Raw genomic sequence first — 15,634 nt, 5'->3', positions numbered from 1 at the left:
ATCTTACAGTCTATTTATCCAATCCGTATTCCCCTAACTTGCTGGCAAGAATATTGTGGGTGACTGTATCAAAAGCCTTGCTAATGCTGACACTGGGGGCTTTGGGAGGACCAGAAACAACTTATTTGAATATTCATCATTTGCTTATTGAATATGCAAATGTGCAAATGAATGTTACCGGTCCTCCAAAAGCTCATGAATGGATTTACTGGTCCCTGTGTCAAAAAGTTTGGGAACCCCTGCTCTAACCCTTAGGTCAGGTTTTGCTCCCCCCTCAACTGACTGTAATTTGTGTCCATCTAAGTCACCGAAGGCTCCATCCTGGGAGGTGCTGAGCGGCCTGGCCTGGAGCCAGCACTTAAGCAAGGTGATTAATATTGACGTGAGTGATCCCCCGTTCTGTGCACGGGGATTGCGACAGCACGTTCCCAGACAGCCCCACGCACACGACGGCACTTGCTAAGCGACTGTCACCTCCCGTGTTCCACCTCGCTCCCAGCCCCCACCCTTGATCGGCTCCCTATTGTAACGTGGCATGAAACTGAGCTGTATGGTGCAGGGCCCTGGTCTCAGCTAGAGCACAGGCTGCCCCTCGCTGTCACTGTATCCAAACCCCGGCTCAGCTCACGGCTCCGGGCTGAGGAACTCCCCGAATGGTGAAAACTGCTCTGACCACTGCACACCACTGCTCTGTCACTGCTCCACATTGAGCCCATGGGGCCCAAGCTCAGAGGGTAAGCGAGGGCTTCCAGCAGCACCGCCTGGGGCAGGGGCAGCGCCCGCCATCACCGGCCAGAAGCCAGCAATGTGCCTGGGAGCCAGTGGAGAAGAGTGGGGTCTCAGTTGGAGTGGGGGCAGGGTGAAGTGGAAGACGAGGGGCAGGGCCTGGCTGGAGAGGTTGCCCCTCACTCCCCTGGGTGGGGGATCGGGGGAGGAGTCAACTGGCTGGTGCCCCCCTTTGATCCCTCCCCAGCAGTCACCCCTGTGCTGAGGGAGCCTCCCCAGACCAATCTCATCAGAGTCACAGTCTGGGCCCCAGGGCTGGGCCAAAAGATGCTCTGATTTTGCCAAATGCTGTTTTGGGGAAGAGCTGCATCGTGGGAAACCCTTCTCAGATGACCTGAGATCTGAGCCACGGGCTGTTCTCCCCGCTCCCACAAAGCAGAGAGAATTCCACCCAAGCCAGCGGGTGATTTTAACGCACGTAGACGACTCTGTTTTCAACAGGAAGCCCCTGACCCCTCAGTGCTGTGACACAGGTGCTCTGCGATAACTCAGCTGTGCTGTTACTGGTGGGGGATCTGGCCTCCTGAATCCCATGGAGCCATGTCAATTCACCCCAGGGCTGCATCGCCAGGGGATCGGACCCACTGACTCCAGCAGAGCTACACTGAGGTACCAGCTGCAGACCCGGCCCATGGCCAGACCTCCCCGCCCCCGTCTACACGGCAAGCCCTACAGTGGTACACCAAGCTACTGGATCTGGCCCACGGGCTGCCCAGTTCAACCTGTGAGCCACACTGCCTGGGCCCCCAGGCACATGACACCCACCAGATTCAGAGTAGCCCCGTACTGTTCAAAGCGGCTGGGTGCTTTCTGTGCCCCTCTGCTCCAGGTGCTGTGGGGAGGGGCAGGATTCAAGGGCTGTTCCCCCCTCCAAATCCGGCCGATGGAGCTGAGAGGTGGCATTAGGGGCTGGAAGAAACATTCTACCCTCACGTCAGTCCCTGGAGCCTGAGGACCTGCTCTCCCGGCCTTATCCTGGGGAGGGGGCAGCCCGGCTGCACAGACATTCCCCTGGTTTGCTAGTTCCCGCTCATGACTCACTTTGCCCGGTGACGGGGTGGCCTCCTTTCAGCATCTTCACCTTCGACTCCTGGAGAACGTACTGGCAGAATTTGCGGCTCTGCTCCAGGAACTTAGGCTTCAGGGCTCTCTCAGGGAGCGACTCCAGCTGCTTCATTTCCTTGTCGCTGGCTGGCCGGAAAAACACAAAGCACTTGCGCGTGGGGAAGTAATCGCGGATGCACTGGCGTGGGAGGTTGTAATTCAACACCTCCCTGCCCCGACCTGCACCGAGAGGGAAAGGGAGCAGCCAGCAATGCAGAGAGAGAGAGAGAGAGAGAGAGAGAGAGAAGTGAATTCAAACAGGACGATTTTATCTCCCAGCAGAGCATCCTTCCACCCGTCCTGGCTGCTGGCTTGTTGCCACCCAAAGGCAGATCCCTCCCAATTCTGGCTTTACCCCAAGCCCAGCCCCTTCAGTTCCCACCTTCCCAACTAAACACTTGGGGTATGTCAAGACTACATGCCTCTGCTGACAAAGGCATGTAAACTAGGCTACCTAACATAGTCAAAGAAGCCAGGATTTAAATATCCCCAGCTTCATTAAAAGAAACATGGCGGCCGCGCTGTGCCGGCTCAGCGGATCGTCGGCACAGTGCGGCAGTCAAGACGCGAATCGGTCGACTGGGGAAGCCTATGTCGACCGCTCCTGTAAACCTCATTTCACAAGGCATAGTGGAGTGGTCAAAAAAGGCTTCCCTTGTCGACCAATCTGCATCTCGACTCACAGCGTGGTGGCCATGTTTGTTTTAATGAAGCCGGGGATATTTAAATCCCGGCTTCTTTGAGTAAGTCAGGTAGCCTAGTTTACATGCCTCTGTCGGCACAAGCATGTAGTCTAGACATACCCTTGGAAAGCAGGAAGAACAGGCAGGGGAGAAAAGGAGGAGGAGTTGAACTATACGTAAGAGAGCACTATGATTGCTCTGAACTCCAGAATATAGAGGGAGAAAAACCCTTTGAGAGTCTATCGGTTAAATTTAGAGGTGCAAACAACAGCAGTGATGTTGTGGTTGGTGTCTACTATAGGCCACCGAATCAGGTGGATGAGGTAGATGAGGCTTTCTTCGGATAACTGAGAGAAGCTTCCAGATTGCAGGCCCTGGTTCTCGTGGGGGACTTTAATCACCCTGACATCTGCTGGGAAACCAATACGGCAGTACACAGGCAATCCAGGAAGTTTTTGGAGAATGTTGGGGATAACTTCTTGGTACAAGTGCTGAAGGATCCGACCAGGGGCTGTGTGCAGCTTGACCTTCTGCTCACAAACAGGGAGGAAATAGTAGGGGGGAAGTAGAGGTGGGTGACAACCTGGAAAGCAGTGATCATGAGATGGTAGATTTCAGGATCCTGACCAAAGCAAGAAAGGAGAGTAGAAAAATACACAGCTTGGACTTCAGAAAAGCAGATTGTCACTCCCTCAAACACGTGATGGACAGAATCCCCTGAGATGCTAACATGAAGGAGAAAGGAATCCAGGACAGCCTTATTGAAGGCACAGAAAGAAAACATTCTGATGCGTAGCAAGAGAGGCAAACATGGTAGGAGACCAGATTGGCTTACAGGGGAAATCCTTGGTGAACTTAAGCACAAACAGGAAGCTTACAAAAAGTGGAAACTAGGACAAATGACCAGGGAGGAGTTTAAATGTCTAGCTCGAGAATGCCGGGGGGTTATCAGGAAGGCGAAAGCGCAATTGGAATTGCAACTGGCTAAGGATGTGAAGGATAACAAGAAAGGTTTCTACAGACATGTTAACAAGTAGAAGGTGATCAGAGAGGGTGTGTGGCCCCTAATGGATGAAGGAGGTAACCTAGTGACAGATGATGTGGGGAAAGCTGAAGTACTCAATGCTTTCTTTGCCTCTGTCTTCATGGACAAGGTGGGATCCCGACTAATGCGCTGTGACACAAAATGGGATGAAGATTTAGAAAAGCTAAACGTACACAAATCCATGGGTCTAGACTTAATGCAACCAAGGGTACTGAGGGAGTTGGCAACTGTCATTGAGAAGCCTTTGGCCATTATCTTTGAAAAGTCATGGAGAGCGGGAGAGATCCTGGATGATTGGAAAAAGGCAAATGTTGTGCCCATCTTCAAAAAACGGAAGAAGAACCATCAAGGGAACTATAGGTTGGTCAGTCTTACCTCGGTTCCTGGAAAAATCATGGAAGGGATCCTTAAGGAATCTATTTTGTGGCACTTGGAAGAGAGGAAAGTGATTAGGAATAGTCAGCTTGGATTCACAAAGGGCAAGTCTGAGTAGCTTCTGTGATGAGGTTACAGGCTCTGTGGACATGGGGAAATCAGTGGATGTGCTATACCTTGACATTAGCAAGGCTTTTGATACGGTCTCCTACAATATTCTTGCCAGTAAGATGGATAGAAAGCTGGCTAGAAGGCTGAGCCCAACGGGTAGTGATCAATGGCTCGATGTCAGGTTGACTGTCAGTTTCTAGTGGAGTGCTCCAAGGTTCGATTCTAGGACTGGTTTTGTTCAACATGTTTATTAATGACCTGGATGAGGGGAGGGATTGCACCCTCAGCAAGTTTGCGGATGACACTAAGCTAGGGGGAGAGGTAGATACGCTTGAGGGAAGAGATAGGGTCCAGAGTGACTTAAACAAATTGGAGGATTGGGCCACTAGAAATCTGATGAGGTTCAACAAGGACAAGTGCAGAGTCCTGCCCTGGGAACAGAAGAATCCCAGGCATTGTTACAGGCTGGGGACCGTCTGGCTAAGTAGTAGTTCTGCAGAAAAGGACCTGGGGATTACAGTGGATGAGAAGTTGGATATGACCTTTCATGACCCTTGTGCCTCTTTGCAGTGGCCTGCCCCGTTTATGAACGTCCATGAGATGGGGCACCAGACACCGTCTCCCAGCAGTGGTCACGAACAGCAGAGGTAAAACAGCCTCTGTACTCCTACTCCAGGCCCCTGTCCCTGTGTGCTAAGGATGGCATCCCCTGTCTATGAGCACATCTACACTCTTGTACATTTCAAAGGAGGACTGCGGAAGTGCCTATAGAGAAGCAAATGCTTATTGGATAGTCGACTAATCTTTAACATCCTTAGTAGTCACAGCGTACATGAGAGATAGCGTCCATTCAGTGTGGACACTCTGTCAAAAAAGAAAATAACTTTTTTGATGCGCTTTGGCAGTGTGCACACGTTCTTTGGGAAGAAGTTTTTTTTTGACTATCTCTTCCAGAAAAGGTTCTCCCAAAAAAGCCTGCAGTCTTGACGTAGCTGGGTTTGAGAGCCCACCTCCATCAAGAAGCTTTGTATGCACAGCACATGCACTTTCAGTCACTCCAAAACAATTTTTTAAAAGGTGCACGATCTCTTGCACCATATCTAGTCAGGATTCAATTCCCCACCAAGATTTGTGCTGTCAGGTAAAGTGTTGAAAGAGACCTGGATAAACTATGAAAGCTGGGCTGTGAAGAAAATAATTCAGACAAAGCCCGAACTCCAAGGCTTTCTGTTGAAAAATCGATGGAGAAGCCAAGTCAAAAGTAAATAGGTAACTCAGAGTATGTCTACACTACAGTACTATTTCGAATTAACTTATTGCAAATAGTTAATTTGAATTAAGCTAATTCGAAATAACGCATCTATACACAAAAACTATTTCAAAATAGCGTTTTGCTATTTCGAAATAGTGCGTCCACACTGAGTGGACCCTGAACTGAAGTTAAGGATGGCCGGAACCAGTGCCGGCAGGGCATCAGGTTAGGACTTAGTGTGTGGGGCTTCTGCCTGAGGCTAACTGAGCTCCGTGCTTAAAGGGACCCTACCCCCACCCCAGACAGACAGTTCTCAGGGTTCCCCGCTTGCTTGTCTACCTCGATGAGGGACAACAAAGCAGTCCTGTCTTGGAGTGCCCTGAGTGCCCAAACTCAGGATACCACAGCACTCGGCCACGTGAAGCCAGAGCTGCCCCTCTCTCGTGGCCACAGAGAAGGCTGCTGCAGTGGCTGTGGTGGGGGGAGAAGGTGGCCAGGAGGGGAGCCTGAGCGGGGGTGGGGGGGATGGGTAGGGAAGCCGGGTGCTGGGGAAGGAAGCTCTGTCCCACTAGGGATCGGGCGCCCTGGGGCGGTTGCGGTGCCCAACGCCTCGCGACACGGCGCAGGAAGAGCCCGGGCGCGTCTCTTGCTGCTGCCGCTATGAGTGGTACCGCGCCGGGGGCAGCGCTACTGCAGTTGCCGTGGCGACAGTGCTGGCTGCCTGGCACAGGATGGCGCACACACAAGAGCTGGTGTCAGGTGGAAAGGGAGCCGTCGGAAGCGCACAAACGCTGCCCTAGTGACCAGCGTCACACGGATTCTCCTCACGTGTGGCCCAGGGAAAGAGCCATCTGCGTTCGGATTCAGGGGCCAGTCAGTGTCCCCTGGGGAGAGGCGCAGGGCGTCCGTCACCGCACAGAGCCGCCCTGAACATGAAGCTGCTTCACAGCACGTCCAGCCACAGCTCTGTGCCTGGTCCTGCACACACGGAGCCCGCACAGAGCATGAGCCCCCCGGCTTTCACAGGAGTCTCTGCATCTCATCCCATTGCACAGGCAGTGGCAGGGGCAGGCCAAGGGCCTGTACCAATTGAAATGGGGTCCACGTGCCACCGAAGGGAAAGAGCATCTTCACATACACATCGGCTAAGCCAGTGGAGCAGAGTGTCAGCTACAGTCTGTGGGGGTGGGAGACAAAGGCCCACGGTCCGTTAAAAACACAGAGACCAGGGGACTGGTCCGAGTCTGGGGGAAGGAGGGAAATTGCAGCCAGAGGAGAGAACAGCCGGGACAGAGGGGAAGTCCAGTGATTATCTCAGAGGTCTGTATCCCAGTGCATGAAGTGTGGGGAGTGACCAGGAAGAACTAGACATATCAGTAAATAATCACAAATATGGGAAAGGACAAATATGGCGCCATCTACAAAAAGGGGAATAAGGAAAATCCAGGAATACATAGACCAGCCATCTTAAATTTGGTACCTGGAAACACAGTGCAAGAAATGATCAATCGGTTTGTGAGCAGCTAGAAGATAACAAGGCAATAAGCCACAGTCAGCATGGACTGTTCAGAACAAATCCAGTCTCAGCAATCCAGTAGCGATGTTCGACAGGTAACATCCCTCGTGGGCTGAGAGGAAGCAGGAGCTGTCGTCTGTCCTGCCTTTAGTGACCCTTTGTCAGGGCCCCACATGACTCATTAACACACTAGAGACACGGAGCTTAGAGGAACCTACTCTCTGATGGACGCACCTCGGTGTGAAGTGAGTCCCCAGAGCATGTTTGTGCAGCGCCTGCAGACAGCCGCTCGGACACACAGATCCATGTCACTGCACAGGCCAGACGTGGGTCAGCACAGAGCTCAGCCTGGCTCCGCGTGAGCGTCACACTCTCACGACATCACCACGTGGAACCTTCCCCCATCCACAGCTCAGTGTTAACGGGAACCACTTTCACACAGATGCCAACGTCCACACCTGAGCCATCGCTCCGAGCCCGTCGCTCCGAGCCCCTTACACACCCCAGGGTGGGCCCTGCCCTGGCGTATGCGAAAGGACCATGAGCCCTGAGCAGTTCCATCCCCTCTGCCCCTCCGCACTGGGACCTGATTCACTTCCCAGCAATTCTGTCCTGACCCTCGGCCGAGCACTTACCCTTCTTCAGTATCAGGGTGCTCTCCAAATACTCGTCCTCCGTCACCTGCCTCCCCTCCAGCTCCAGCTCCAGTGTGAAGTCCCGCAGGGTCCAGACAAAGCTCGGGAAGAAGCTGACGTACTTGTTATCAGCTGCAGTCTCCTCCTCTTCCTTCTTTCCCACATCACCCTTCACCTTGATGTGCTCCGAGAGCTCAGACACGTAGCTGGCCAGGCAGTTAAGGAATCCAGACAGGTGCCCTGGGATGCTGGTGACAGGGGCTGGGAGTAAAGCAGCCAGACCAGCCCCAGCCAGGCACTGAGTGTCGGCTGCACCCTGTGCGTGGGCCCCACCAGTCGCCCTGTGAGCTGTGTGCTCGTGCGGCCACTCAGGAGACATTCAAGAGCCACCCAGCTGATAAGCAAAGCATCCACAGTTAGGTTCTACTGGTGGTGCACATCTGCACATGCCTTGGTGCGCATAAAAACTTATTCGACACATGGATGGAAAAGATGAGGGAACATTGGAACCTGCCCCCACAAAACCAGGGCACGTCTGTCATTCCCTGCGCACCGATGACCAACCCTTCACATGGCAGCCTGTGCACTAGAGGCAGCTGCAGCGTGCACACACACACACACACACACACACACACGTCTCTTCCCCCCTCCTAGCTGGGTCTGTGCACACACTGTACCTGGGCAAGGCCAGGAAGGCAGGACATGACGCAGCCCTAGAGGGCAGAGGGAGCTGGACCCCCAGCCTGGCCTCTGCACCAGGCACCAACCCAGCGCCTCTCCACTCAGCAGCTCAGAGCTTTGCTCTCCCAACCCCCCTGCTTCTTCCTGCGCAGCTCCCTGCCCCTCCTGCAGGCTGCTCCTGGCTCCTTGTGGCAGGGAGCCGGCTGCCGGCTTCCTCAGTGCAGCCGCCTCTGGGCTGCCAGCTCCTGGGGTGACAGAAGCCCTGCGGTGCCCACCCAGTTGAGCTCCCCCCAGCTACGCTTCACTTCATCCTGGCCCCTCTCCAGGGGCAGCCTCTGGCCACACGGCCCCTCTTGCTTCCACCAGCCATTCCTGAGTTTGGTGAGACCCCATTTGGAATACTGTGTGCAGTTCTGGTCTCCCATGTTTAAGAAGGATGAATTCAAACTAGAACAGGTACAAAGAAGGGCCACTAGGATGATCCGAGGAATGGGAAACCTGTCTTATTAAAGGAGACTCAGGGAGCTTGGCTTGTTTACCTTAACCAAAAGAAGGCTGAGGGGGACATGGTTGCACTTTTTAAATATATTAGAGGGATAAATGCCAGAGAGGGAGAAGAATTATTTAAGCTTAATACCAATGTGGACACAAGAACAAATGGAAATAAGCTGGCTAGTGGGAAGTTTAGACTTGAGATTAGACGAAGGTTTCTAACCATTAGAGGAGTGAGGTTCTGGAACGGCCTTCCAAGGGAAGTAGTGGGGGCAAAAGATCTATCTGGTTTCAAGATTAAACTAGATGGGTTTATGAAGGGGATGGTTTGATGAGATAACATGATCTTGGTAACTAATTGACATTTCACTATCAGTGGGAAATAGGTCAATGGAGGGATGATAGGAGTTACTATAGAGAACTTTCTGGGTATCTGGCTGGTGAGTCTTGCCCACATGCTCAGGGTTTAGCTGATCGCCATATTTGGGGTCGAGAAGGAATTTTCCTCCAGGCTAGATTGGCAGAGGCCCTGGAGGTTTTTCGCCTTCCTCTGTAGCATGGGGTACAGATCACAGCTGGAGGACTCTCTGCATCTTGGGGCCTTCAAAGTATTTGAAGGCTTTGATATCTGAGATCTAGGTGAGAGGATTATTCTAGGAGGGGTGGGTGAGATTCTGTGGCCTGCACTATGCAGGGGGTCAGACTAGATGATCATAAGGAATAAAGTAGGAATAAGAGATCTTCCGGAAAAGGGTCTAGACTGGCGCTTTTCTCCGGCATAACCCCGAGCCGGAAAAAAGCGGCAGCCATGTAAATGCAAATGCCGCGGGGGATATTTAAATCCCCCGCAGATTTGCAATTCCGAAGTGTCACATTAGCATCCCTTTTCTGGAAAGGGGTGCCAATGTAGACACAGCCTATGAGTCTATGAGTGCCCCAAGGCAGGCTCAGAGTCCCAGGGGCCGGTGCCTCCTGAGACTGGGGACACAACCTAACAGGGGTGGCATGGGAACTCAGGCATCACCCCACTTCCAGCCCTCTGCCCCTGGGTCAGGGAAGCCAATTGTTGTATCATGCAAATGTAACCCTTCTGCCAGGCCAAGTTAATAGCAGCAGGGCCAGGTTCAGTACGAAGGGGTACCCTCCCAACAACGTAATGCAACACCGGCTCGAGCCCCCACCCAGTGACCTGGGAAAACTTACACACCCCTGGGTATCCAAAGAGGCAATTCTTTCCCTCTCACAAGCACAGAGCCTCGGTATAGCAGTAAATCTTTAATAACGTGAAGTAACTGACATCAGCATTAAATTGGGAAAACACCACAACTAGAATTCATAGACCAAACCATGAGCAAAGACCCACCCCAGCCAAGAATCACCCAAAGTCCCAAAGTCCAACACCCCAAAAGTCTCTTTCCCGGGTCAGTGCTGCTCCAGGGTTCAAAAGTTTGCCTGCAGGGTTTTTACCTCCCAACCTGGGTAGAATGGAGGGGGCAAGGAGATTGATACACCTTACATGGTCTGCTGATGCCGCTGCCTCTCTGTAGGGTTCTGCTGCCGCCTTTAACGTGAGTCACTCCACTACACTCCACCTGCTATCCCTTGAGCTGCTCCAGCCATCCCGCGAACTGTCCTGCTGTGCCAACCATCTTGTTCCACTCACAGCCACCCGCCAGTTGTTCCTGCAGCTGCTTCGCTGGCCACCTGCTGGATGTTCCCACCAGCCGCTCTGCAGGCCGCCTGCCACTGCTCCTACCGGCCACCTGCCAGTTGTTCCCGCCAGCTGCTCCGCTGGGTCGTTCCCACAAACTGCTCTGCCAGCCATCCCACAAAGTGGTCTGCTAGCAGTTCAGCAATATAGCTTCAGGCTCCCCACAGCACTCATTGGCAAGATTTTGTGCAAATACTTTTAACGCAAGAGTTCTTGTATTTGCGCAAGAGAGCGTCTACACTGGCATGTGACTTTGCACAAGAGATGTGCTTTTGCGCAAAAGCATCTGTGCCAGTGTAGATGCTCTCTTGTGCAAGAAAGCTCCGATGGCCATTTTAGCCATCAGGCTATCTTGCGCAAGAAATTAACATTGCCTGTCTACACTGACCTCTTGCGCAAGAACAGTTGCGCAAGAGGGCTTATCCCTTAGTGGGAGCATCAGAGTATTTGCGCAAGAAACCCTGATTTTATACATTAGAACGTCAGTGTTCTTCCGCAAGTACTCACAGCCAGTGTAGACAAGTAGCAAGATTTTGCACAAAAGCAGTCGCTTTTGCGCAAAATCTTGCCAATGTAGACACAGCCTCGGTGATTCCAGCTCATAGCAGATTTCAGTGCTTTAGAAAGTTCAGCTCATAGTAGGGGAGACTCAGTGCTAGTACATCATTGGCCAAAGTGAAATCAGCTCAGCAGCCTGTAACTAGATTCCTAATAGAAACCAAATTAGCTCTGATATTCCACAGTGGAGAGAGGAGGGGTTGTAACTGGTGCATGAAGCCCTCAGGCAGGGGCACCACCCTCAGGTGCAGCATCTCCCACATCACTGGGTTTGGAACCCATACCCCTTGTCTAGCGAGTGCTACTTAGTTGATGGTGAATCCCTCTGTCATAAAACAGATCCACTGTTCCACTGTCCTTGATTCACATAATCAGGGTAACAACACTTTCTCCCTCCTGCCTCAATAACAGAGAGACTGGGTATCCCACAACTGCCAAAGTGACCATTTGGGCTGCTGTGAACTCACACTAGGCGGGGTGGGTGTGCCTATGCAAACAAGTTCAGCCCCTGAAATCTTTTTGCACCACTCACCACAATTCACCACCAGATGTCAGGGTAGAACTTATCCTGACCCTGTTTACACAAGCAAGGTACTAACAAACTTCATCAGGGCTACATCTACACTGGTGTGATCTTGTGCAAAAACTCTTTAGCACAAGAGTTCTTGCGTTAAAGTAGTTGCGCAAGAGAGCGTCTATACTGGCATGTGCTTTTGTGCAAGAGCATCCTTGCCAGTGTAGACGCTCTCTTGTGCAAGAAAGCTCCGATGGCCATTTTAACCATAGGGGCTTCTTGCACAGGAAATTCATGTTGCCTGTCTACACTGACCTCTTGCGCAAGAACATTTGCACAAAAGGGCTTTTCTTGAGCGGGAGCGTAAGAGTTCTGGCGCAAGAAGCCCTAGTTTCATACATTAGAATGTCAGTTTACTTGCACAAGAACACACGGCCAGTGTAGACAGGCAGCAAGTTTTTGCGCAAGAGCGGCCACTTTTACGCAAGATCGCACCAGTGTAGACACAGCCCAGGACTTTATTTACCAAAAGTGAAACCTCTTTACAAAGCTGCTGCATCCTTCTGTAGCTCTCACTCAGCCCTGGCTAATCTCCTCCTCCCTTCTTCTTGTTTCCTGCGCTTCTAGACTTCCAACAGCCAGTACCCCCGGCATCTAAAACACCACATTCCCTTCTCTCTTAAGAAGCGCTCTCAATTATAAAATAAACATTGTTGTTCTGACCACAGCAACAAATATGGAACAAGTGTTGGCAGAAATATTACATTGAAAACACTGTAAATACTACATAACATAGTCTCAAGTCCAGACAGGTTGTTGTCTGGGTCTGACAGACAGTCCCTCAAATCCCGGTTCCAGTGCAATGTCCTGTTGTGTTGGTGCTACCGTGAAGTCATCCAATGCTGCCTGGGTGTTGGCATCATCTCCTCTTGGTGCATAGGCAGATGCAAGATAAGACGCATTCCATACACGCCCATCAGAAAGTCGATAGGTGTAAGGTCCCTTCTTCTCTATGATTTTAAGAGGAGTGTGACCCCCCCGGCCTGGACTGGGAGCGGGTCAGCCTTTCTCCAAATCGGTTGGCCTAGCCCTTTACGTCAGGGTTTTTGCTGTATTCACCTTCTCCTCGGATGGGGGAAGGAAGTGGGGCCCAGGCTCGCCCTCACTCACAGGTCCCAGCCCAGGGCCCTAAGGACTGAGACTGCGCACCAGTCTCGGTCCGGCTGACAGGGTTGTGCCCCTAAACGCACCAGCCCTTGGGCTATTTCACCGCCCTGCCCTAGGCTACTTCCTTCCTCCCCCCCTCAGGGGTGTCCGTACTCACGGCGTCTGGGCTCCGTGGCAAGACGATCACGGGGGCGTCCGTGTCCCTCCCCTTCTAGGCGGGTCTGTGCAGCCCTCTTGTTTTGCCCCTTCTCTGGCGGCCGGCAGGCTTTTAAAGTTCCTGCCACGCCGGGGCATTTATGTGCCCCACCCCCCTCATCAGCGGAGCCAGGGCGGCTTTTTCGGAGCCGCAGAGCTCCCCCAGCTGAGCCGCGGCGCTACTCAGCTGACCCGCGGCTCGGGAGCAGCCGGCACAAAGCCGGTACGCATCCCATGGTCCCTCGGAGAGGGCGCAGATCTCCTGGTGCAGGATGCGGGGTCTCGGCACCCCGTCACAAGGAGATATGAATTTATGGTCCCTTTTGCACAAAATTCCAAGTTTTCTTACTCTAACTAAGGAACCACACTTAAATTTTGGTTCTTTACCACCCCGCCGTTTGTCTGGGAAAGCCTTATACTTTTCTTGGTTCTGTTCAACTGTTTTTCTCACATCGTCCTCTTTTGGTGCATCAGGTCTTGCCTTTAACAATTCAGCAATGTTCAGTTTAGTATTCATCTGTTTTCCATGCGGTAACTCTGAGGATGATCTTTGCATTGTGGCATGTTGTGCAGCCCTGTATGCTTGCAAGAAATTAGTAGTGAAGGTTATCCACAATTGCCCTTCTAGTTTAGCCGTTTGCAAACTCTCTTTCAAGCTTCTGTTAAAACTTTTGATTTCCCCATTGGTTTGAGGGTAATACACGGATGATCTTCTATGTAAAATGTTTCTCTCTACTAGAAAAGTTTCAAATTCCAGAGAAGTAAATTGACTACCATTATGTGAAACCAGTTCTTTAGGGTTACCTTCCCTGCTAAAAACTGTAGAGAGGAATTTAACTACTGTAGCAGAAGAGATTTGCGATGTAAATGCTACTTCAGGCTATTTACTGAAATAGTCTATTAAAGTGATTGCATAACGACAGTAAATTGGAGCAGAATACAATGGTCCTACAATGTCAATTGCATCTTTTTCCCATGCAGAATTAGAAAGAGGAACAGGCTGTAATGGTGGAGTACATGTCACTGCTGTCTTATCATGCGTTTTGCTGGTGACACACGATTTTATGATTGCTTCAGTTTGGGAGCCCATCCCTGGCCACCAATACAGATCCTGTAGTCGTTGTTTGGTTCTGACAATTCCTTGATGAGTATCGTGTGCCATGTGTATGAATTTTGGCTGTAATTCTTCTGGCACAAGTAGTCAGTGTGTACCTCGTAGTACACAGCCATCAAGCAAAGAAAGTTGATCCCGAACTCTAAAATAAAGCAGCAAAACTGGGCCAAGGTTTTTAGGGTCACTGGGCCATCTCTTTGTCAGAAATTCCCATAGCTTTTGTTGAATTGAACATGCTGAACAAACAGCTTGGAATTGCTCTCTTGTAACTGCAGTAAGAGTGCTTGTAATAAATGCAACTACTTCATCTTCATCCTCTAGTGGACCATCCGGTGAAGACAAAGGCAGACGAGAAAGGCAATCGACTATCCCATATTGGTTTCCATGCTTATATTCCAGTTCATAATTGAAAGAGAGTAGTCTTGCAGACCACCTAGCAATATGATTTCCTGCTCTTCCCAATCCTTTTGTGGCTAGCAATGTTGTCAAAGGGCTATGGTCTGTGCGCAACTTGAATGTGCGGCCCCACAGGTAAGTTCTCCATTTTTCAGTAGCTCAGACACAAGCAAGTGCTTCTTTTTCAACTCTAGAATATTTTCTCTCTGCATCACTCAGTGTCGTAGAAGCAAATGCAACAGTCGCTGTGTTGTCCTCATGAAGTTGTGTGAGGACAGCCCCAAGTCCATAATCAAAAGCATCAGTAGTCACAATTGTGGGCAATGCAGGACTGAACAGTGCAAGTACTGGTCTATGTACAATCAAACCTTTCACAGTTTCCAGGCTAGCTTGTGCATCCATTCTCCACACCAAGGTTGAACTTCTCGTAGTAATTCCTGTAATGGTTCAATGACAGAAGCATCACTGGGAATGAACTTTGCATACCAGGAGGTAAGACCCAAGAAGGAACATAAGGTTTGCAAATCTGTTGGAGGAGGAACCTTTGAAATTGCTAGGATATGATCTGGATCAGGTTTTAGTCCTGCTGGTGACATTGTATGCCTATGCCCCAGAAAGGAGAGTTCTGTTTGTCTAAATTTGCATTTAGAAAAGTTGAGCTTGAGGCCGGCTGTGCTGATGCAGTTTAGTACAGACTGCAGGTTATTGTCATGCTCCTCAGAAGTATTTCCAAACACAATAATATCACCCAGATAGCACCGAACTCCATGTTGATTTTTCAGAATCAATGACATCAGTTTTTGGAAGGCACTTGGGGCAGATTCAAGACCATATAGAACCTGTTTAAAACAAAATAGTCCCTCATGTGTAATAAATGCTGTGAGGTCTCTGCTTTCTTCATGCAACATAACCTGGTGCTATGCGCTCTGCAAATCAAGAGTAGAAAACATCTTTGCTCCATGGAGTTCTGCAAAGTTCTGATAGCTTTCTTTAATAGGATAATGAGTCTTGTGGATAAGGGAGAAACGGTGGATGTGGTATACCTAGACTTTAGTAAGGCGTTTGATATGGTCTCGCATGATATTCTTATCAATAAACTAGGGAAAAATGACTTAGATGGGGCTACTATAAGGTGGGTGCATAACTGGCTGGATAACCATACTCAGGGTATGTCTACACTACCCCGCTAGTTCGAACTAGCGGGGTAATGTATGCATACCGCACTTGCAAATGAAGCCCGGGATTTGAATTTCCCGGGCTTCATTTGCATAAGCGGGGAGCCGCCATTTTTAAATCCCT

General features: G+C 50.9%; 1 protein-coding gene across 1 annotated transcript in view; it reads right to left on the bottom strand.

Moving 5' to 3' along the window:
- LOC142819583 (guanylate-binding protein 1-like) overlaps window positions 1–15,634 on the bottom strand; it is a 112,463-nt gene that overhangs the window by 48,424 nt on the left and 48,405 nt on the right. The window contains exons 12-13 of the mRNA XM_089772587.1: window positions 7,508–7,713; window positions 1,828–2,070 (exon numbers count right to left, since the gene is read on the bottom strand). Of these exons, the coding sequence (XP_089628713.1) occupies window positions 1,828–2,070; window positions 7,508–7,713 (449 nt within the window). The remainder of the gene's footprint in view (window positions 1–1,827; window positions 2,071–7,507; window positions 7,714–15,634) is intronic.

The sequence above is a fragment of the Pelodiscus sinensis genome, chromosome 22 (genome assembly GCF_052426305.1).
Source record: "Pelodiscus sinensis isolate ZL-2025 chromosome 22, ASM5242630v1, whole genome shotgun sequence".
Lineage (NCBI taxonomy): Eukaryota > Metazoa > Chordata > Testudines > Trionychidae > Pelodiscus > Pelodiscus sinensis.
Note: the sequence above shows the minus strand (reverse complement) of the source record. Positions and strands in the feature narration are given on the sequence as shown.